Below are 23,350 nucleotides of genomic sequence, written 5' to 3'. Positions count from 1 at the left end.
TTTTAGGAAAAGGAAAATTAGCCAAATGACAAATTTAGTTTTGAGATTTTTTTCGAAGTGGTGCATCTTATTAAGATATTGATTGATTGGTTGCAACATAAATATGCTTGTTGCTCGACCTTCCTCTATGCAATTTTTTTTTCACTAACAATACTCCATAATGTCCCTTTTCACATGCCTCCCTTAAAAAAGGCCCATTATTAAGTTAGATACACCTAAAATTTGTGTCTTAGAAATGCTTTTACTACCTAAATACTAGTCTTTAAAAAAAGAAGTTTGGACATTAATTGACAATTGTGGCTAACAACAACATATAAGCTCAATATACTATAATATTGATGTCAATGGTAAAAGCCACAAGGGAGTGGCACATCCTACAATCATATTGGTTGGTTGGTTGTGGCGTTTTGCCTTCCTAAATAAGAAATGCCCACTACTAATTTCAATATGCCTAAAATCCATGCGACTTTGAATTGATTTTACGACATAAAAATTAATTCCACATTATTTGAGAGATATGAATTACAATTACATATAATCTCGAATATACTATGATCTTTATACCAATTACCCAAATATACTAATTCCAAATTGGTTAAGAGATATAACTTACAACATATAAACTCTCATACATAATCATTTTTAGTGGACTTAATGGTTAAGAACACATGCTTCTTTGTAAGCGCTCACAAGTTCAAATCTACACGAAAATAGATTATATACATTTTCATAAATTTAAACATTTGAATTATTTTTTCATAAACTTTAACATTTGAATTATTGGATAGAAACGAGTCGCTTATCTTACAAACAAAAAAATATCACACACCAATTTAACATCTAACTTAACTTTGATCTTCGACTCTTACAAACAAAAAAATTTCACACACCAATTTAACATCTAACTTAACTATGGCCTTAAAATTAATTTATTATTTTATTATTGATAACAATTCATCCAAGAATGTCTTTTGGATTAATCACATTATTGTTTGTTGGTCAATGTTTTGAACCATCTAATGTAGTTCACCCCGAGAACAAAGTTGAAAAACCAATCTAGTATTAGATTTCAATAACATAGATGCATCCAGTTCCAAAAATAGCAGTGAAGAAAATAAAATATTTTAATTAAAAGTGAACTTATGATAAAAACAATATTTTAATTAAAAGTAAACGTTATGATAGAGAATGAATGCATCTATGTTATTTAAGCTTAATAATAGACTTGTTTTTTCAACTTTGTTTTGAGAATAAACCATATTAAATCGTTCAAAAAACCATCAACCAACCAACAATAATGTGATTAAAAGATTGTTAAAATAATGAAAATGAGTATTGATCACAAAAATCTAACTCATTCATCCAACCAACAATAATGTGATTAAAACATGGTCAAAATAATGAAAATGAGTATAGATCACAAAAATCTAACTCATTCATCCTACTAACATATTAGGTAATGCTAATACGGATTGGCTAAAGAATGTGAACAACAACAACATAACAACATATTAGGTAATGCTAATACCGATTGGTTGAAGAATGTGAACTACAACAACGTAACATACTAGTGATCGAACTTGTGTGAATATGCTCGTCGAGTGTATTCCTCCCCCACATAAAAGGCCTCTCTCTCACAACTTTTCGAGGTGCAACACTTTACCTAGACTGCAGATCTGTTCCTTTTTCATTGGGAACAAAAGGAGCGCATTGGTTGTTTTCATGATGACCTACCGAGTTTTCTCCACTAGACGGGAGCGCGAGTCCTCCATCAGAATGCCCTGAAGTTCCATGGAAACCGATTTAATTCCGGATTTGAGACGTTCAGCAAATGCATTTAAAATCTCCGTTTAATTAAGCTCTCCGTCAAACCCTTTCTCGTTCCTTCAAAACCCTCGCCAAGATCCTCCAAAACCCTCGTCAAGATCATAAGCATTTCGTAGATCCTCCAAAACCCTCGTCAAGATCTTAAGCATTTCGTAGCAAAGAGCTTATCAGTGGCGTTTTTCTGACAAAGCCATTCCGATTTTCTAAGTGTAACTCCATTTCCTCGCCGAAAACAATCGTTTGTCCGTTTCCTTGTCGAAAACAATTGTTTTACTGCGACTCTGGACAAAAAGAGAGCCATTTTGGACAAACCAAAAGGACGGAGGGGGTTTTCTCTAGTTTTCTCGTGCAGCAATGGGGGATTACGGCGATGCCTTTATGCGCAACAAAGATGCGGCGGTTCAAGCGCGGACGAAGGCCCAAAATCGAGCCACAGTTCTGCAGTTAAAATTGGTAAGTTCAAATCTCCGAAAATAACCTTTTAAATATTTATTTCTACGTGATCGTTTACTCTTGAAATCCTAAGAGTTAAATTCTTACGGTGTACGTCCCATTGTTGCAACACTGAAAAATATAACCCAGCACTACAGCTACTTCGTCGTAAAGGCTTATGACTAAAACCCTAGGCTTAAGTTATCTGTGTTATATATACTTGTCTATTTCGTCAGCTAGTCTAGATTTACTCGGTAGATCCCGTGCTTGTAACATTGATGGATGGAAAATAACACGTGATAATTTCACAGTTTACAGGGTTTGTGGATTCTAAAGGTTATTACAAAGCGTTAATTCGATGCATGCTATTTCTTTACTGAAATATTTAAGTCTTTAACAAATTCCAGTTCCGAATTTACTGATATTTAGATTTACATTCTAACCTTGTAGCAGGTTACTATACTTGTGCGCATTATGACTCATTTTATTGTTTGTGCAAACGGGTTGATCCATAGATCATAGAAATATGATTTAGTAGATTAGATAGACGACCGATATTAATGTTAGGGGCCATCCGCTGGCAGATGAATGAGGTAAACTTTCGTGAAAACTTTTCTGATACATTTGCTACTTTATAAGTCATCTCTTAAGAATTCCAAATCTGGTTACGTTTTGCCAGTAAAAGAAGCATTTATATTAATAGAAGAAAATACTGGGGGAAGTAGAAGTCCAGTTCCCAGGTATCCAGATTGCTGGGCCTTTCCAAACGTCATCATCATATACATAAACTCCTTTTATGACTCTTCCTTAATCTCTTTCCGTTCAGGTTTGCCTTTCTGAGCCTTATTTTCTTTTCATCAAAGCTTGATGATTTTTTCAGTTAAAACTTGATGCAGTCAGCAGAACATTGTGTTATCCATCGGAGTCTTTTGGGTTTCTCCACTTGGATGATTCTTTCCTCATCTTACTGTACTCTTCTCATATTAGGATTGCCCTTTTATGGAGATAAGAAGAGTGGGTGCTGTCAAGACTAAGCTGTTATAGCTTTGCAAGCAGATAGTTTTTTCGCCAAACGCTTTGTAATATTTCCTTTATTCCAGTTATGTCACCAAATGCTTTTAGTATGTTCCTTGTCTGCAGTTCAAATTTAATTTGGCCAATTTTTGTGAATTTTCCTCATTTCTCTTAGAATACACATCAATCACTGACATTGTTATTTGTGAAGTACAATACCCAATATTTCTTTTGGTTTAATCTGCTGTATATACTATATAGTATGTCTGAAGTGACCCTTCATTAAGTTATCTATGCCCATTATTTCAATTTGTCTGGATTTCGAAACTCTTTATCTAATTTTTTGTTTCCTCGGAAAAAAATTATATTTTCATCCATATAGATGGTGTAGATGCTTTTAACCATTTTTCGATATCTTCATGCCATCTAACAGTCCTAAAATATTACTTCATTGAGCATCCATTGAGGGATCCAAATAGTCTTCAAACATCATTTGAAAAATTTATAAAATGTCTGTAATGGCCAGAGTAAATAAAAGAGTTATTGATAGGAACCATCTGAAAAGAGTAAAATTGATAGCATAGCTGCCCGAGCAGTCATCCTGAACAAGATTTTCAAACAAGGTTGTGAAATTATGCAGAGGACTGATCCTCTTTGACTTCATGCACATGCCACAAACTGGAAGCCAACTGCAAACTTGCCTTAAAGAGAGCATCAGCTTCTCCATTCCTTTCTCTGTAAACGTGCTGGAAAGAGATAACATTAAAAATAAATTTGTAAAGTAGAAGCTCCTCAACAATCTTTGTCTAAGTCATCCATGCCCTTCATTTCAATTTTTCTAGTTTTGGAAAGCTACTATGAGCCTTTAGATGTTTTGGATATGTAAGTGCTAGTTTATAGATTCTTATTCTCTGACTCTTGTTGATTATGTGCAGATAGGGCAAAGTCACCCAACAGGTCTTACTAGCAATCTACTGAAGCTTTTTGAGCCACGGCCTCCACTTGAATATAAGCCACCACCGGAGAAGAGAAAAATGCCATCATACACTGGTATAGTTAAACCTTCTGCTTACGTTATTTCTGTGACTTCTTTCTAACGTGTGCATTCTCTTAAACAATGGTTTGTTATTGGCCTTTACCATTTTCTGTTAATTAGTTGAATCTGTGATCTATGCTCATCGTGTTTTCTAGCAATTCTACATACATGATTAGCATGGGCGGGTCTTCTCATTTGAAGAACTGAGGACAGAGGGAATGAGTCATTCTCTAAATTTATAGATTCTCTTCAACAGAACCCTAGATTGGGATCAGTGTTATCAAAACCAGACTGGAGCTAGTGGAACCGACCGGTCCGACCGGTTTGGGGACCAAACTGGTCTGGTTCGAGGTTTGCAATCGGAAATGTCCGGTTCGGTGCCGAACTGGCCTTTTTTTCACCGAACTTGCTGGTTTTGTTCTGAACTGGCTGGTTCAGTATAAGTTGATCAAAGATGTTTGAAACACAATTTTTTAATGAAAAAATAGGAATTTTGAGTGGAGCAGCCTATAATATTCAAGCCTTATGGCCCTGATATTTCTATGCAATTCATGGTAATGTTAAATTCTTGAAGTAAAAGTGAGATTCTTCTTTACTTAAATTTTTAACATTACCATTTACTTCAAGAATTTAACATTACCATGAAATGACTCGGGATATTTGAGAGTGGTTCTGACCTCATTGGATTTCATATGGAGAAAGTAGAATTTTAGATCTCACTCAAAATCCAGCAGACTTAACAGTTTTTCAGGATTTCAGGATTGGGGGGATTTCAATCTTCCCATCGGGTTTGGTCATGTACAAGTGTATGGAACTAATATTTAATCAAGAGCACCGAACCATCTATCCTTGATGTTAGTGGGATTGGTTGTTGAACTCCTCTATCACGACCCTACTAAAAATGTATCCATCACTCAAACAAAATCTTGACTCGACGTGCTACATTTTTTCTATGTTATTTTAATGCTTAGAGGTTGATATTGATGATGAAAATCTCAATATAGGCAATGATTTTGATGATAGGTAGGCATTTGTTGTAGCATGATTTTTTTGGGATGCTAGAGGTCATCTAGAGCCTGTTTGTTGATGTATTTTACTATTTTTGGTTCAGAGACCGATTGCACTCGATGCTATTTTGGACACATGCACGCTTACATGCTATATAAATAAGAACTTTTGCTTATTTGTTCATAAATAATTTGGATTCATATGGATGCACATGAATATATATGTTTTTCTTTAAAATTTGATTATTTTATGTGTTGTTGGTCGACTGGTTTTTTACTGGTTCCTGTCTGGTTTTGATGGGCTCTCGGTTCAGAGGGTTTTCCGGTTCGGTTCTGATAACATTGGTAGGGATGCTAGCTTTGCGATTGCCATGTTTTCTAGCAAGTCTACATGCATCACTAGCATGAGTTGGTCTTCTCATTTGAAGAACTGTCTGAGGGAATGTCATCCTTCCAATTTAGAGATCCTCTTCAACTGACCACTAGGCTCATCCTCCGAATTTAGAGATCCTCTTCAACTGACCCCTAGGCTGGGATATTCTCTTTGTTGGCTTGCATTGGGGTGCAGAAAATATAGTTCTTAAATGTATATTTTGTAGGATGCCAGAAAATGGTGTTGGCTAGCCTATATGTCAGGTTTGAGTCTGTTGAGGCCCCCAGGGTTCATGTCCTTTCTTTCAGGTCAAGATATGTTGGTTTTTACTCTTTTTCAAATGATGCCAAGATCTTGCAAAGTTCTTTTATGGGGATTTCATTTTGTTGTTTTATTATGCAAATTGTTTTGTAATCTCCATTTTGGTTGTCAGATTGCTCTTAAGTTTTGAAGTTTGCTTTCTTTGTGAACAGGGATGGCACAGTTTGTCCAAAATTTTGCAGAGCCAGGAGATACTGAGTATGCTCCTCCTGTTCCACATGTTGAAACTCCGGTATATTTTATCATTCTCTGGCTTTTGTTTGTATTGAGTGTCGACAATAGAATTAGAGGGTTCTTGAATTTGTATAATGGGCTAAGTATTGCATTGAATATATTTGACAGGGTTATTTTCTCTCGTTTGACTTTGAAAATAAGGTCAAAACATATCAGATATATTCTCAAGAGAGGGCTAAACTCTTTCCTATTCTCATCCTTCTGATAATTTTTTATTTTTATTTTTGCAAGGCATGAGGGTGGTAATATTCCTAGATTTGTATTGTGTAAGAAATTTTACTTCATAGGGTCTTATGATATGCCAAATTGCTCTGGATATCTGATTCAGGTGTTAACAGTTATATATGAAATACATTTTCTCATTATAGTTTTCTGGAATGGGCAATAATATGGAGTCCAACTAATAATGGAAAATCTAATACATTTCCTATGAGTATTATGGTCACTAGCAATATTGCATAATATAATATGATTTCTTTGGTTCCAACAGTCTTGTTGGCGAAGTGGTTATCCTGGGGAAGGTTTCAAAAGGAAATATTGGATTTTTTAGATGTTCAATATTTTGTTTTCATTGCGTCAATTCCAAATAAGAATGCAGCTTACAGTAATCTTAGTTTGGTTTGTTTCTTTTCAAATAAGTTCTTATCATTTTCTATTTAATTCTAGGGACATATGACATCTGAGGCAGACAGCATCAGAATGATAAAACGTGAGCTAGTGTTGATGAAAACATTTAATTTTGTGATCTGTGTTTTCTCGGTGATTAAGGACAGCTATTAATTGCCACATTGCGATCTTGCTATGGTGTCATTTGATTTAGCAGGCAATTGCAGCAGCAGTCGATTCCTTTTCCCATATCCCCACTTTCTCACGTTGCATTATTTTGTGGGATTTTGATAACATATTAAATAAGCAGTGGTAAGAAAACTTGGAAATTTGTTATATCTTAATCTGTTCTTTGTCCATATGAAGCAATGGTAAGAAACTTGGAAAATTGTTATATTATAGTCTGTTCTTTGTTCATATGAATTTTATTTATCTTATCAAAGTCTTTTCTACCATTTTTTTCTAAAATGATTTATGTCAGGCTTTGCCATAAACTTTACTGATGTGTATAATGAGTTTGAATGGTTGGTAGGGGCTACCTCACTTTTTGTCATACCATATGGCGCTGTTCTGCGCAGTAACATAGGGTAGAAAATGGTGATGGAGTTGGATTTAAAACTAGAAGGTGAATATTATAATAAGCAGAAGAAAATAAATCAACACTGTTCAAAATGAAATGTCATTATTTTGTATTTAATTTGAAATCATGCCTTGAAATAAATAACAAGAAAGGATGCAATAGAAAGAGTAGAGCTCTGGCAAATGTGTAATTACAGAAAGCTGTCAAGACACTAAACTATAGGACAATCTAACATTTTTGGGGTTAAATTACTTTTCTGTTTCTGCACGTCGGATCTGATTTACTTTTAAATCTTTTATTTCGGAAATTAGTTTCTAAAACTATTGTAGAGATTTGATGAAATATACATATACAAACATTGTTTTGTGCATCCACAACACTTTCTAAGGCTTTTCAAAAATTCTGATACCTTTAGTGTTGTTGAGTTTAGTATATCACAAGAAGTTTAACAGTTACCTGACCACATTGCATTCGATTGGAATGCATTACTAATGTAGATTTACTTGGAATGATAACATAATGGCCAGGCAAACAGTGAAAAATAATGATAACATCATGGCCAGGCAAACAGTGAAAAATAATGATAACATAATGGCCAGGCAAACAGTGAAAAATATAATAACTGTAATTGTATTGGAGATGGATTTGAATAGTAACTTTAAACTCTGAGAAACAAATAATCTTTTTGAAGCCCTAAATATGATTCTAGATAAATGTCTGTGTTAAGCTGCACTAAAACAGATCTGGAGATGGGGGAAATGGACATGGTGAATTTTCAGAAAAGGCTAGATACAACATATGGTGTGGATCTTTTCTTTTGTATGTATAGGCTACCCAGCATTAAAAATTAGGCTTAACACAACTTGTATGTATAGGGTGCGCGGCATTAGAAATTAGAATCAACACAACTTGTACTACTGATCGCCCAAGAATCTTAGGATAAAAACTTGGGATTTTCTGATGTTTTGTCATTTTTAGGCTGAGATGTGGGGTTGTTTCTGGCTGGATACATTTCCTAGCATTGGCGAACTGTGCTAGAAATGGCCGTCAGGTCTGAAATGCTATTTCCAGAATCTGAGGCATCTGTGAAATGTTTCATTCTAGCTTTTCCCATATTTCCCCTGTTCCAGGGTCCAAAATGCTGAAGGGTGTATCATATTTCTGGTAGACATTTCTAGTAACAGTGTATCACACTTCTGGTAGACATTTCCAGTAACAGTGTTTGTCAGTACTTGTGGTCCTGTCCATCTTACTTTATAAGTGCGTATTACCATTCCATGATGTGCTTATTATCATTCCATGATGCAAGTGCTTATTGCCATTCAATCATGCACATACTTGCGAGACCATAAATGGAAATCTCAAGGAGCCATACTTTTTTTGCTAGTGTAGGAACCTTGGCTACTCTATCTCAGGTTATCATTCCCATAACAATGGGAGTTATATTTCAGGTCACTATGAAACACAGCATCCCATAATTCAATCAAATATGGTGGGCACTTCTTTTTGATATTGTTTTGAGTATCACCTCTGTTTGTATGATCATATAATACTCCTATCCTGTTTTTTAAGAAGTCTATACTTTATGTCTAGTTCTGACCTAGTTAATTGTATCCTAAACTGTTATATATTCTCTATTGCCATGCCTTTTTAGGGAACAATTAATGAATATTCAATTCAGACACATTTTTTCCCCTCTTCCATTTTAGTGCCATTTATTTGAATCCAGCCCTATTTTTATTATCCAATAACTATTCTTTAGATTTTGGCTTATCTTATGAGATTCTTCTCCATATTCCCTAAGATTTTTCCACCATATCACCGCTTTTAGGGGTGAGGGTTGTTCATATTTGCCAAGACCCATTGATGCATGTTAAGTTCTTTCAGCTGTTGAATCTGTGCTATGCTTGTGCTGGTGAATCTATTATCTAGAAACCAATGGCTGTGAATGTGACTTTGGCAACTGAAAGATGCCTCGTAGTTGCAAACATTGGCATCAGGGAAAAAAATTACCGGGGTTCATGAACTCAGGACATTAGAGAAATGTTGTGAGATGTGCAGTATTACCAAGGGGCATACCATCGATTGGATGACAAATGAATAAAGTATTGGTGAATCTGCACCCCTGTAATAAAAGATGGATTCATTTTCAAATAAGTTGAGGGCCGGTTAACAATCTAGACTATTCTGTTGTCTGCCTAACAGCTAGTTTGCTTATTAATATCCTTTGATTAGTGTATGCCATTGATTCAGTAATAATTCTCCAGTCTTGTTATATTAGACTGATGACTCGCTTTGGAGTTGCAATCTTATCTAGATATGTGATAATTTGAATAATCTAGGAACCAACAATCCTTATAACTGAAAGTTGAATGCAGTTTGTTCTGTGGAGCTGGTGTTTTTTGCTATAACTGTTTTTCCTTTTAGAATCTTGTCTGCGTTTTTTCTACTTATAAGAAATTACAGTAGTGTTAAATTTGAAATGGGTTGGACTGGGTCAATGTATTTACCGAGTATACAGGTATTTACTGGGTCAAAAAAATAGTGACATTTTTTGTTGTTTTGAAAATCATCCTATTTTTTTCTTGTATTTCTTCCATCTGACAGACTCAAAGGAGGGCAAGAATACATAGGCTTCGATTGGAGAAAGGTGCTGAACAGGCAGCAAAGGAGCTTGAGAAATGTAATATACATTATTTTCTATTTTCTTAACACAAATTGTAAATGTTGGTAGTTCCATGCTATGATATGAAGTGATATGGCTCAAATTCTTTTAATGTGCCATGTATTTTGAAGCTGTGTAAGTAAGGTGGTCTTCCATTATTGGTTTTATCATTTATGTGACTTAGTCACATCTGATTTTCCCTAAAATGCTAAAGCGCTTAGTGGATGGTAGTAGGTACCAGTGGAAGTTTTGTAACATTGCAGTGATTGATGTAGATGACCCTAGCAAAGATCCAAATGTGTCAGGAGATCCCTACAAGACACTGTTCGTTGCAAGACTGGTAATTTGCCTTGGTACATCTTGTTTGTCTAGCTTTTGATTAATACATGAAATTTGAATATGCCCATGCAGATGTAGTGGCTATCTTGTGACTGCTTTCCTTATTCTTGCTATATAGTATAAGGAATGCTTAAATTTGTTTTTTCTATGATTCCACTCAGCTTATCTGTGCATTTATACAGAGTTATGAGACAACGGAGCATAAGATCAAGAGAGAATTTGAGGTCTATGGGCCTATCAAGCGGGTAGGTATTTTAGAGCAATGCCCAAAGTGGCCTAGACTTGTTGCTCTTGGGTAAGAATTCTTGCTGGATCATGTTTCTGTGTCAGGTTTTGCTCTATACATGATGCTTCTGCTCAGTTGTATTTTATAGCTATTGTACTGTTTTTCGTCACTCATTCCTAGACTCTGCTCATCATGCTTAGAATTGGAGCCTATGAAAGTTTGTATTTATTTGCGACTTGGGTACGTTGCATTTAAGGTTTTTCTTACAGGAAATTTTCATTCAAGATAAATGTTGATCAAAGTTAACTTTCCGCATTAGTCTGCTTGTATTCTTCTAGAATTCCATTTTAAGCATTTAGTTTGCTTTAAGTATCTCATCCTCGGTAAGGGGGAAAGCTCCATGTATCTTTTGGTAAGTCAGCCACCTGTATTTTATAGCTATTGTACTGTTTTTCATCACTCATTCCTAGACTCTGCTCATCATGCTTAGAATTGGAGCCTATGAAAGTTTGTATTTATTTGCGACTTGGGTACGTTGCATTTAAGGTTTTTCTTACAGGAAATTTTCATTCAAGATAAATGTTGATCAAAGTTAACTTTCCGCATTAGTCTGCTTGTATTCTTCTAGAATTCCATTTTAAGCATTTAGTTTGCTTTAAGTATATCATCCTCGGTAAGGGGGAAAGCTCCATGTATCTTTTGGTAAGTCAGCCACCTGCATGCTTGTTTTCTGCCAACACAATTGCCATGATGGTGGTGCATTCCCAGTTGAACTTGCGTGGCGAAGCTGTACACCTCAAAGGTGAGCACGGCCAGTGAGGCGTAGTGCCTGTCTGCCGTGCCAGTTTAGGTTTAGAAGTTTGAAATATTGTAGGGTGTAAGCTTGAGTGGTGCTCTGTGTATGTGCTTCTTGCTAGATAGACATAGCAAAAATGCAGAGTAATAGCGTGCTATAATTTGCTATTTTTGTGATATGTGCCATATTCAGGTTCGTCTGGTCAATGACAATGTTACAAACAAGCCAAGAGGTTATGCATTTGTGGAGTATATGCACACACGTGATATGAAGAGTATGTGTTTTGTAACATTTTTACCAAGCCTTTTTGTTATAATATGCTGTTAAATTCTTTTTTTTTTTTTTTTGAATTTTGTTAAAATCATTATTTAATTGCTTCTTTCCAAGTGCATGACAATTGCATTGCATACATTATATTTTGCAGCTGCCTACAAGCAGGCAGATGGCCGCAAGATAGACAATAAGAGAGTGCTTGTGGATGTTGAGCGTGGAAGAACTGTCCCAAATTGGCGACCTCGAAGGTTGGGTGGTGGCTTGGGATCTACTAGGGTTGGTGGTGAAGAAGTCAATCAAAAGTACTCTGGACGGTTGGTGACATTTGCTCTTCCACAAAGATTTTTGAATGTTTAGTTTTATGAGATAATTTATTGGTCAAAGCTTGATGGTTGTTTCTCCACTATAACAGAGAACCTCAGCTACTTTCAGCTGGACCACCACGGATAGAGGAGCCAAAGATAAGAGAAGAGCGGCATGATGATCGGTAATTCTGATTTTTCAATTTTTTTTTTCTGTGGCTAATTTTCTTGTTATGATTGAATTTATGCTCTAGCTTTCTTTTGATTTTAGCAGTGAAAGGGACAATGATCGTGACCGCGATCGTGACAGGAAGGAGAGGGAACGAGAACTTGAACGATCACATGAGAGATCACATGAGCGTAGCCGAGGTAGGGATCGAGATCGAGACTATGATCATGATCGTGATCGTGATGTCACAAGAGAACATGATAGATATCATAGAGATCGGGACAGAGACAGAGGTGAAAGGGACAGAGACAGAGGTGAGAGGGACAAGGACAGAGGTGAGAGGGATAAGGACAGAGGTGAAAGGGACAAGGACAGAGATCGCGGTCGTGATCGTGATCGCCATCGTGATCGGGAACGTGATCGGCCTCGTGAAAGAGAAAGAGAGAGAGATCGTATAGAACGTTCTCATTCACATGATTATGAACGGGAGAGGTGAACAACTTCATAAAGGTTTTTAACAGTAGGTAAAAAGGGTGAGAACATATTATTCTTTCACAGCATTTTATATTTGCTACAAACAATGAAAATACAACAAGACTTCATTTTAAAGCATTAATGGAACCTATAGTGGCTCTGATAGAGGTGTGTTCAGAAGTTATATAACAGTGAATTTGCAGACTGGGATATAGATATTTTGGGAGTAGTTCAAAGCTGATGCCAAATGATTATTGCTGATGTTGATCTATTGGTGCAGTGCTGTGTTCTATAAATGATCTCTCTTTATGCAAGTGTTTTGAATGTTAGGATTATTACGGAGGTGTCGATTCCCCTTTTAAAATCGTTCAAACATTCAATTCTTCCACTATTTTCTTATAATGTGGTTCTGGTAATTTCGTCAACACTTGACATGAAAGCTTATATGTGTCTTATCCATTTGGAGGCATTACCATGATTGCAGTTGTCTTTTGTTTGTTTTATCTGCATGTACTATCTCACTATTTATAGAAGTTACACTGATCCATACATGAACATGAATCTTCTGTTAGTATGTTTATAGCTGTTAAATCATATGCAAGATAATGAACTGCAGAACTTTTACATCAATGGAAACTCTCTGTTTATAGTATCAAGTTTATATTGAAAAGATTGGTGATATGGATGTTTCCAATAATAAAAAATCCCATAGATTGCTCACGATGTAAGGTGATGTTCCATGTTTTCTATGTCAGGAGGATCATTCTACTGCTGTAAGGTTTGGATTTAATAGAGAAGCTTGGCTCAACAAATAAACATAATAGATTTCCTATATAGATTCAGCATTTATTACAAATGCTGCTTGTAATATACCGCTATTAAAGGCTTGATAATTCCATGGCACTGTAGATTTTTTTAATTCAAGTTTTTTGATATGCAGGCAAGTGCAGTGTAAGAGGTCGGCGTTTTTAATGAATTCAACGAAATGAAATTATAACTGGCTTATTTTATTTGGTGAGATGAAAAGTATAGTTTTCATTCAATGGCAGCATGCCCTTGATAAGAAAACACAATATCCATTCTTATTAGGGGGAGTCCAGTGCCCTTGGTCTCCTTGATGGTATGCGTTTCTTATAGCTTATACTGTTGAGGTTTCTTAGAATGTTTTGGTACATTGCCATATCTTGATTACAAATGCCAACAATCTAGTTCAGCACGTTTGCTTGTGCAAGGTCGTTGAAGGTGGGTGATAAATTTACAATGGCTTTCTTCCGTTTAATCTTTATTATAGCCTATATTTCTTCTTTGGTAAATGGACTGGCACAAATTGAGTATAGAGATCCTATATGCATGCACAATTATTCTATATTTATAGAAAGTTGGGGGAAGGGGGTAGTTGTTGTTTGTGTGAGATTCTAGAGTCTTCGAGGTAATGATTACACACAGACTCATGGTATGCTCAATCTGAGGATGGCAGGCGCTGGTATCCATTTCAAAATTTCTGCAATCTATAAATTCTTAAAAACTTTCGATGTCTTTTAGAGAAACTCAAGTCCCAAGTTGAAGACTATTATTTTCTATTATGACATTGAAGGTAGTTTTCAGTATTCTGGCCGTCATTGTGATTGAGAAAGTTTAGCTCCATCTTGTCAACAAGGAGCTGATAAATCATTATATGAGATTGATATTCGATATGGGACTGAAGATCTAGCGTTCTTGTCTAAAAGATCATTATTCTCGATCATTTAAAGGATATGCAGCTGTAGTCCAGATTGTTATCATCTCATATCTTTTTTATTGTAAATTTAAGTAAAAGTAATGGCCTTTGTATTAAATAGGCAAGGTAATTGTAATCATCTCTGGTGAAATCATTGTACGATAGGTTCAAAAGTTTATTACAGTATTTTTTTTTTTTGTAAACTTAAGTGGTGAAATCATTGTACGATAGGTTCAAAAGTTTATTACAGTATTTTTTATTGTAAACGTAAGTAATGGCCTTTGTAATAGGCAAGGTAACTGTAATCATCACACCCCGGTGAAAAAAGATCAATTGATATCATTCATGTCAACAAGTTTATGAATGCAACGATTTTTTGTTTTTTTCCTTTCCATGTAACCACTGTGCATGGAAAATCCTGGTAGACTTTGCTCCCATAACTGAGAGTAACCAGGGCAATTCACCAGTGTCTATTTACTAAGCACCCAACTTCAAAAGGGGTCAAGAGAATTGAACTTGTAACCTCCCCAACTTGGGGAGACATCTTAATGATAGCTTGAGTTAACCTTTGGGTTTGACAGAATTTTTTGATATTAATCTCAATTATGTCTCTTTGTATTCCTATTTTCTTATGTGTTGTGCCATTTCAAGACATTTCTCTAAATTCTCCTATATCATTTAGAAAATCAATTTGAGGATATGTTAGTTTGAATTGCACTGTACAAATGAGTGAGAAGAGCTTGGAGCTAAACGCGTAGTTAGAAAAAGGGCACCTCGTGAAATATTTGAGAAGGCATATGCATATAATAAACAATATTCTACTTCGATGAAACAATCGAGGAAATGATATTCATCGTGTTATGACTTAATAATTCGGAAGAAGAGTCGTGTGGCTTATAGCCCATCTGTCTTTATAAAAGGTAATTAAGAGCAGGTTGCAAGCCCGAGCTTGTAAGATAATTATTTATAAGAAACTTTACTTGCGATCATTCATTGGGTTTTCCATCTTTATTGTATTAAAGTTGGAAGGAAGAAGCTCTCACAAAGCTTTCGGTCGTTTCAAGCAAAAATCGATATGATTAGTGCTGCTATCCATGGACTCATAATACTCGTTACCTTATTAAACAAGGCAACCTCCATAGCCCCAAAAGCAAAATTAACGTTATCAACGTTATCCATCAACATTGGCAAAGCTCCTGAAAGCAAATTGCTACAGTTAAAATCAAGCCTGTTCATAAACAGTGCCTATATTCATAGCTTTTTTAGCAGAAATAAAAGGATGAGCTTTTCCTCAAATCCAAAGGGAAAATTTTTGATAGGTAGTACTAGACGGTACTTGGAAAGAATTCACAACACGGTCGTTTCAAGCAAAAATCGATATGATTAGTGCTGCTATCCATGGACTCATAATACTCGTTACCTTATTAAACAAGGCAACCTCCATAGCCCCAAAAGCAAAATTAACGTTATCAACGTTATCCATCAACATTGGCAAAGCTCCTGAAAGCAAATTGCTACAGTTAAAATCAAGCCTGTTCATAAACAGTGCCTATATTCATAGCTTTTTTAGCAGAAATAAAAGGATGAGCTTTTCCTCAAATCCAAAGGGAAAATTTTTGATAGGTAGTACTAGACGGTACTTGGAAAGAATTCACAACATGGCAATATTAAATATCAAGAAAAGTGTGGATTTTAGAAGTTTGAAAGAGGAAAAATGGTTAGAATGTGGATAAAAGATTAGCATTATATTGTTATAGTTTTACTAGTGCTTGCTTGTTTGTCGCTAAGTTTGTTCTTCTGCTTGTGTTCCTTTAGTTCAAAAATTCTTTTTTTATCAAACTCTTTAACGAGCGCTTCAATTATACAACCCTTCGGAAGTTTTAAAAACAAATTCTTCACAATCAAAAGCTATTAATGAGAGTTTCAGTACCTCAATCCTTTCACAAGTTTAAAACCAATTGCAAGGATCATGAGCATCACAATGGAATTCATTGTCAACATTAATAGAATTTTATGCATTTCTACCTCGTAATTGTAAAAAAAAGTCAACTAATTTGAAGTTGGGAGTGTTGTGATTCTAAATGAAAGATGAAAGTTGAGAATTCTAGCTTCTATCATTGTTGAAAATTGATTCAAAATATGTGTTATCTTATGAACAATTGTTACCAAAATATGTGTTATCTTATGAACAATTGTTACCCGTAGTAACTTCATTTTCTTTCTTGTTTTTTTTTGCTTACAAACACCCACCTATTCCATTTAAATACAAGTCACAGGTTTTCTATGGTAGGTTGTGATTTTGCTAGATTATCTAAAGGTGGAAGTTAGTGTTTATTGACGAGATTTATTTTTTCTTGGAAGTATTCCAAATGGCACAAATGGTCTTAAGAGAGCTTCGTTAATTTCGAGGTTTATTTCCTCTTGCATATTACCAATGCCTTGCTTAAGGGATGCCCTTATATTGTGCATTTGATAATGTGATGATGTCGCTTCACTTTAATCGACAATTTGGATTGTTGGGGTTTTCAAGGATTTTTAGTTGAAGCCCATGAAGGGCATAGGCAGATAGGGAATTAAGCACATAGGAAGAGAACATAGGCCCATCAACAATTAAGCACATAGGCAGAGAACATAACCAGCAAGCAGATGAACTCTCAAAGAGGGGTCATCAAGGTAATCTTGGTGATATGCACATTGAAATAATTTTGGGAGACGATGTTCTAGATGTTGGGGAATTTCCATTTCCTGGGTAATTCTTGTTTTTCTCTTTTTTGTTTAATTTTGTGTATCTTTTGCTTTTTATGAATCTGTTGGCTATGTTATTTCTCATGTATGAGATTGGATGGAAAAGATATGGGAGGTATTATGATACATTGTGTATATTCACACTGGCCACATTGTTGGTTGACTTACTTCTTTCTATCCTCTTCTAAGTTTTTGAACCATTCTGCATATCAGACTTTTGTGTTCATATGATTTATATAGTGCTATCTAGTTTTTTTTAGAATGGGAAGCATGTTTGCTTTCCTAGATGGATTTATGTTGTAACTGGATAAGGATGGATGATGTCTATATTTGTATTTTGGTCCTATATGACAATACATCATGCTTTTTTCATACTGAAAAAAAAGAAGGGGCATCCTTGTAAATTCCTTACTCCTTGTATTTGGTAATGTGATGATGCTTTTTCACTTCAATCTACCATGTGGATTGGAGCTCATGAAGGGGGGGCATCCTTGCAAATTTCTCTATGGGTGTTGAAATTAGATATATATCTTTGTAAGTTCTTTTAGATGTTGAAACAAGATATGCATCCTTGTACGATCATTACCAAAATAGGGAAATGATAAGATTTTGAGAAGAGATTGAAGGTACAATGCTAAGGCCATAAGAGTAACCTTATGTTCCTTGAGAACCATATGTTGGTCCTCAACACATTTTTTTGATGTTCAACTATTGCAAAACCCATTACCAATCCTTGACGACGTGGATGAATAAAGGTTCTTTAACAAATGAATGCCTTAAAATATCCTCAAATGCGGGAATATATATAATAACCATGTAATTAACTTGTGGCCTTTTTAGGCTTTTGGTTGAAGCCCTCTAAGCGGGCATCCTTGTATATTCTTTTGGGATAAGAAATCACGAGGCAAGTTGTGTTAAACTAATATATGCACTTGAAAGTCACAACATAATCTAACTTTTGATTTTAGATATAATATGTTCAAAATCTAGATGCCTTCACCTCAACAAAAACAAAAACCCTAGTGTAGGTGGTATTATGCCTTAAGTAGTATATAAGAAGATTAAAATATATCTTTAATGGCACTCACCAATAAATTGAAGAGAATACCTATTCCATAATTGAAGAGTTTCACGATCTCTACTTAGATAAGATTTTTTTAAAGGGATGAAAGCATAATGTTAGGTTGCATGAATAACCTTGTGATCCTAAAAATCATGGGCGTTTCTCAACACCTTTTTTGGGTTTTTAGTTATTATAAAATCCATGATAGAGTCGTGAATTTTATGATAGAAATGGCTTTTAGGATCTTCAAATCTAGAAGGCTTTGGCCAAAGGTGATTGAAGTGATAAGTCCATAAGAGGTAAAATATTTTCATATTGCAAAAAATGTAGCCTTTGAATATTTCTTGATGCATGTGAGAAAAAATCCTTGCGAGGTAACTCTAAAGAAAGAATTTGATTGATTACCCCCTTATAGGGAAGAGGGTAGTGTGTTCTTCATAGAACTCATGGGTTGAATGGATTAAACTTCCCATTAATAGTGGAAGAACATGACCTAACAAAGGCTCTAACCAGATGGAAGAACATGACCTTGCATGACATCACATAGGGAAGGGTTTCATTGTCTTGTAAGCTTGGATATTCAATTCATTGTTTAGACCTTCCATCAATGAGGGGCCTTTCCAAACAAATCCCCTATTAGTGATATTGCTTACCCCTATTGTTAAATTTTGGTTTGTTTTATGCTTAGAGCAATTTACTACAATTTTTCATATTAGCCCAATGTCAATATTCAGATTAGCAATCACATCAACATGATAGTAAAGTGCAGATAGAACATAAACATAAACAGTAGAAGACAAGCCAGGATAAGAGGACATAAGATGTGGCACCAGCCAGGGACAAACCCCAATGTGGGGAAACCCTTTGATCAAATTTTTTTAATATTCTTCAATAGTTCATAAAGAGAGATTATACAAATATACAAAACTGATATTTATGACAACAGTAGAAAGCCCATCATTCTGCAAATGATAAATGATTAGAGATGTAGCCCCAAATCCATTTACATAGAGCACTGAAGTAAATCCTTTGAGGAGATCATCAAACTAATGGCCCTTCACATAACACTGATGCAACATTCCTTTGATAGCTAGTTGCTCTTGCAATTTTGGTTAGGGCACAATAGACAACCCTTAACCTTCCCCATTGTCAACAAACTCGCTGTCCAAAGGACTCCTACAAGTTGCCCATCAAATTGTCTTAACACATACAAGATACGCTTAAGAATGTGTGCACTAGCTCACTGTTCTAGGGTAATTAGGATGTTGCAATTCTGGACTAGTTAGGGCAGCAATCCCCCAATAGGGCACTGCCCTCCACACTACTCTTTTAGGCAAGTTTCAAGCCCAAAGCACAAACCTGTCTCCCAAAAATGACTGTGGCATTCTCTTAATAGAAATGTTCACCCTTCAACAAGGCTCTAAGATTGTCCTCTCACCCTCAGCCTTCAAGATCAGGAATGTGGTCCTCAAGACAGCACCTCGGTCTGCCCAAAACAACCTTCCATTCCTTGCTGTCCAGTCCTTTGCTTGTTGTGCATATTAGGGTCAATTTGCTGTGGAATTAGGGCCTCCCTCTAGCTACAGATTAGAGCCTCTTTAGTTGCGGATACGAGCCTCTTAGATCTGTGGCTAGGTCTTCTTTTGCTGTCTCCTTGGCTCCGTCTTTAGGGCTCTTCTTGACCTGCGGCTAGGGCTTCTTTAGGACTGCGTATTAGAGCATGGTCTCTTCTCCATAAACGCAGCTAGATCTCCTTCCTTTAGGATTGCGGCTAGGGAAACATTAGACCTTCCTTGACTGCAGCTAGGGCAACATTAGACCTTCCTTGATTGCAACTAGGGCACACAACTGAACAACAACTAGTTTCCTCCTTGACTGCGTATGGGAGCCTTCTCTTTGACTTCATCTAGGGCTTCCTTTTAGATCTGTGGTTAGGGTTAGATCTCTTCTAGGACAGCGTATAGGGCTTCTCCTTAGGACTGCAATTAGGGCTCTTTCTTTTAGACCTCCCTTTCCACCAAAACCCAAACGAGTGGAGAGAGAGATCACAAGAGATGTGTTTGTCAATATGACTCGAAGACCTCTTGTATTTATAATGCAACGTTGAGGATAAGTTGGGGTAATTTGGTTGCTGGCTGACCTTGACAAATTGTCAATAACACAAATAAATTCATATTTCCATAAATGCATGTCGGAATCTGATGATCTTTAGATCAATCATACACCTCTCGATGAGAGGAATCCAAGAAAAATATCAGCTGCCATAAATAAGATGACCCACATGGAGTTTGGCCTTAGTTGCCAATTTTAACACTCCCTTTCAACTAGGGAGAAATCCATCTGCTAATCCATTTGCCAGTCTGTACTATCTTTGCCATCAATGCAGTGCCCTACCCTGCACTACTCTGCTATGCTCTACTGAATTATGACGAAGAAGAAGTGATCGAGAATGTATCATACTATTCTCTACTGACCCGAAGTCAACCCCATATAAAGAGTGTCTCATAGCACTCTTATTGATCCGAAGTCAGTTCCAAATAAAGGGAGTGTCTCATACCACTCTCACTGACTTGAAGTAAGTTCCAATTGATTTGAGATCAATATCGGTCATCTTAGCATAGGGAGTACGGTAGTACATGATGCGTCCATCGGTAGTACTATGGTCTCTATCCTCATTTCCCTGCTCATTGGCCAGATGAGAGGTACTTCCCATGAGTCCTACACTGCATGAGTAGGATGTCTTAGCAAGAGAAGGATGAACCACTCATCCTGCGTACATGTCGCCAAGGGGTATCCCAGGGGAAGGATGAATCACTCACCCTGTACACAACAAATCACTAGGGGAAGGTTGGACCACTCACCCTATGATTGTGTCTCAACAAGAGAGGGATGAACCACTCATCTTGCCTACATAGCAAACCTCTAGGGGAAGGTTGAACCACTCACCCTATGGTTGCTCATCGCTCCAAAAAGTACCCATGCCACCTAAGCTCCCAGAGCTCAATATCCATATCATACAGGACCTCAGGAGAGGGTCTCTCCACGACTCCTAGTCGTTTTTGGAAAATCAAGAATTTGACCTTTCTCAGGGGCTTCATCAGAATGTTAGCGACTTGCTCATCAGACCCAATGTGAAGGAGCCTTATTGCTCCTCGCTGTACCATATCCTGGAAAAAGTGGTACCTGATGTCTATGAGCTTGGAGCAATCACAAAACACGAGATTCTTTGATAATTAGATCCCACTTTGGTTGTCACAAAGGATCACTGTGGTATCCAACGCGTGCTCAGACAACTCACTGAAGAGCTTCTCCAACTAGAGAACTTCACATGAGGCTATACCCGCAGCCATGTATCGGCCTCAGCGGTGCTCAAAGCAACCAATTTTTGCTTCTTTCTCATCCAGGATATCGAAGTAGAACCCAAAGAGAACCAACACTCAGAAGTGCTTTTGTGATCCACCATACTGCTTGCCCAATCAGTATCAAAGTAACCATGCAACCTCACAACGCTGGTAGTGTATATTAGTCCATGAGAGATTGTGCCCCGAAGATATTTTAGAGGATTCTTGGCATCAATCCAATGCGAGTGATGAGGCTCAACCATATATATGCTAAGTGCAAAACATATATCCGGATGGGAGTTCACCAAGAACATCAATGCTACTATGAGTTGACGAAACTCATAGGCATTTACCAATTCAGGTTCGGCAACACTACCGTATAATTTCTTAAAGTTAAGCTCCATCGCGGTAGTCACAAGCTTGCAGTGCACCATTCCGAATTTGGAATCCAACTCCCTCTTACGTTTGTAAATGAGAGGGTCTGTACATGTCAAAAGCAATGTTTTCAAAATCGGCCGACTCGGAACCGACTTGGCTGAGTTGGTTCAAGCCAGGTCCTCAAACTTTGATTCGGCCTAGAAAACGGTTCAACCAGTCGGGTTAATACCGAGTCGGCCATGCCCGCATTAACTCGGCCGGGTTAGAAACAATGGCCCATTCCTCTACCATTTCTTGTTTAATCATAATTTTCTTACCAACCATCAGTATAATTTACTCTGTAAAACAATAATGAGTTACAACTTACAACTAGTGATTCATAATTTCTTCCAAACCCTGTAAATCATTTTTAAAGCAAATAAATTGGCCTATTAAATCCCACTGTGCTATTTGACAAATTGGCACATGCACATTGCATACTGATCATTTTTATTGACCTGAAACCAATCTTGTCACGCAGAATATCCCTGAAAGCTTTTGGCTTGAAAATAATTTCACGGAAATTTTCTACAGCAACCTCGGACACGAGGTGTTTTCTTTCATAGGATTTCCAAGGTTGTGGTTCTAGCAACAAAATGCCACCTGGCCTCAATATTTGCCATATCTTTGCAAATAGACAAATCAAACCTTCATCGCCCCAATTAAGGTGGACCCATTTGGTGACGCTTAAGCACAATATTGTATCATACACTGCATCCAATACAGATGGGAATTTTTGAATGAAATTTTCAGTTCTAAAACGCACCCTTTCAAGCAGATTAGGATCTTTGAACTTTCCTTCTACATCATCTAAACCAAGATTCCTTGGCCTCTGCTTTGTTCCATGTTTGAAGAATCTCCTATATGAACATTTCAAATCCTTTGTGACAACTTTACCTTTAAAACACAGTCTATTCATGTCTGTACTCTCCAATTCATTCACTCTTTCTTTATCTTCAGTGAGATTGTCTGAACTAGAACCCCTCAACAATTGACTTGATTCATCCCTTACAGATTTGCTGTCTGCACCTCCTAAATCCTTTGTGACATCTTTATCTTCAAAAGATTGCCCCTTCATGTCCATACCCTCCAATTCATTCAATATGTCTTTATCTTGAGCAAGATTGTCTGAACCAGAACCCCTGAAAAATTGACTCACTTCATCCCTTAAGGATCTATTGTATGCATCTCCCAATTCATTTGTTGTCTCTTCAGATGATTGTTCCTCCCTTTCTGTAACTATGAATTCATTTGATCTGGCTTCATCTCTATTACACTGCTCGATCTTGTTTGTGTCCTCCAGCGTATTTATTTTGTTTCTTTCTTTAGCAGATTGTTTAATTGTTTCACCATTTTCCTCAAAACCAAAAAACCTTTAAAATTATGTGTTTTG

At 36.5% G+C, this 23,350-nt stretch overlaps 2 protein-coding genes across 5 annotated transcripts; one reads left to right on the top strand and one right to left on the bottom strand.

Annotated features, from left to right (window-relative positions):
* The first annotated feature begins 1,595 nt into the window (after window positions 1–1,595).
* On the top strand, window positions 1,596–13,753 carry LOC149259800 (U1 small nuclear ribonucleoprotein 70 kDa-like). Of its 4 annotated transcripts, XM_089419124.1 has the most exons (11): window positions 1,596–2,280; window positions 4,209–4,323; window positions 6,163–6,242; window positions 10,038–10,113; window positions 10,371–10,435; window positions 10,617–10,679; window positions 11,649–11,730; window positions 11,881–12,043; window positions 12,142–12,216; window positions 12,303–12,733; window positions 13,615–13,753. In XM_089419124.1, the coding sequence occupies exons 1-10, from the start codon at window positions 2,182–2,184 to the stop codon at window positions 12,694–12,696; spliced, it is 1,212 nt and encodes a 403-aa protein (XP_089275250.1). In that variant the 5' UTR covers window positions 1,596–2,181; the 3' UTR covers window positions 12,697–12,733; window positions 13,615–13,753. The 4 variants fall into 4 exon arrangements, with proteins under 4 accessions (XP_089275250.1, XP_089275253.1, XP_089275249.1 ...); XM_089419127.1 differs by lacking the exon at window positions 13,615–13,753 and having other exon boundaries at window positions 1,597–2,280; window positions 12,342–13,157; XM_089419123.1 differs by lacking the exon at window positions 13,615–13,753 and having other exon boundaries at window positions 1,597–2,280; window positions 12,303–13,157.
* An 8,574-nt stretch (window positions 13,754–22,327) lies between these two features.
* On the bottom strand, window positions 22,328–22,909 carry LOC149259799 (putative RNA methyltransferase At5g51130). The gene has a single exon (XM_089377419.1). It carries the CDS (start codon window positions 22,874–22,876, stop codon window positions 22,328–22,330), a length of 549 nt encoding a protein of 182 aa, XP_089233545.1. The 5' UTR covers window positions 22,877–22,909.
* Window positions 22,910–23,350: the final 441 nt, after the last annotated feature.

The sequence above is a fragment of the Pinus tabuliformis genome, chromosome 6, assembly GCF_031772625.1.
Source record: "Pinus tabuliformis cultivar Carrire ecotype Pingquan chromosome 6, CPIR1, whole genome shotgun sequence".
NCBI classification, from domain to species: domain Eukaryota; kingdom Viridiplantae; phylum Streptophyta; class Pinopsida; order Pinales; family Pinaceae; genus Pinus; species Pinus tabuliformis.
This window is presented reverse-complemented; position numbering and strand designations above follow the sequence as displayed.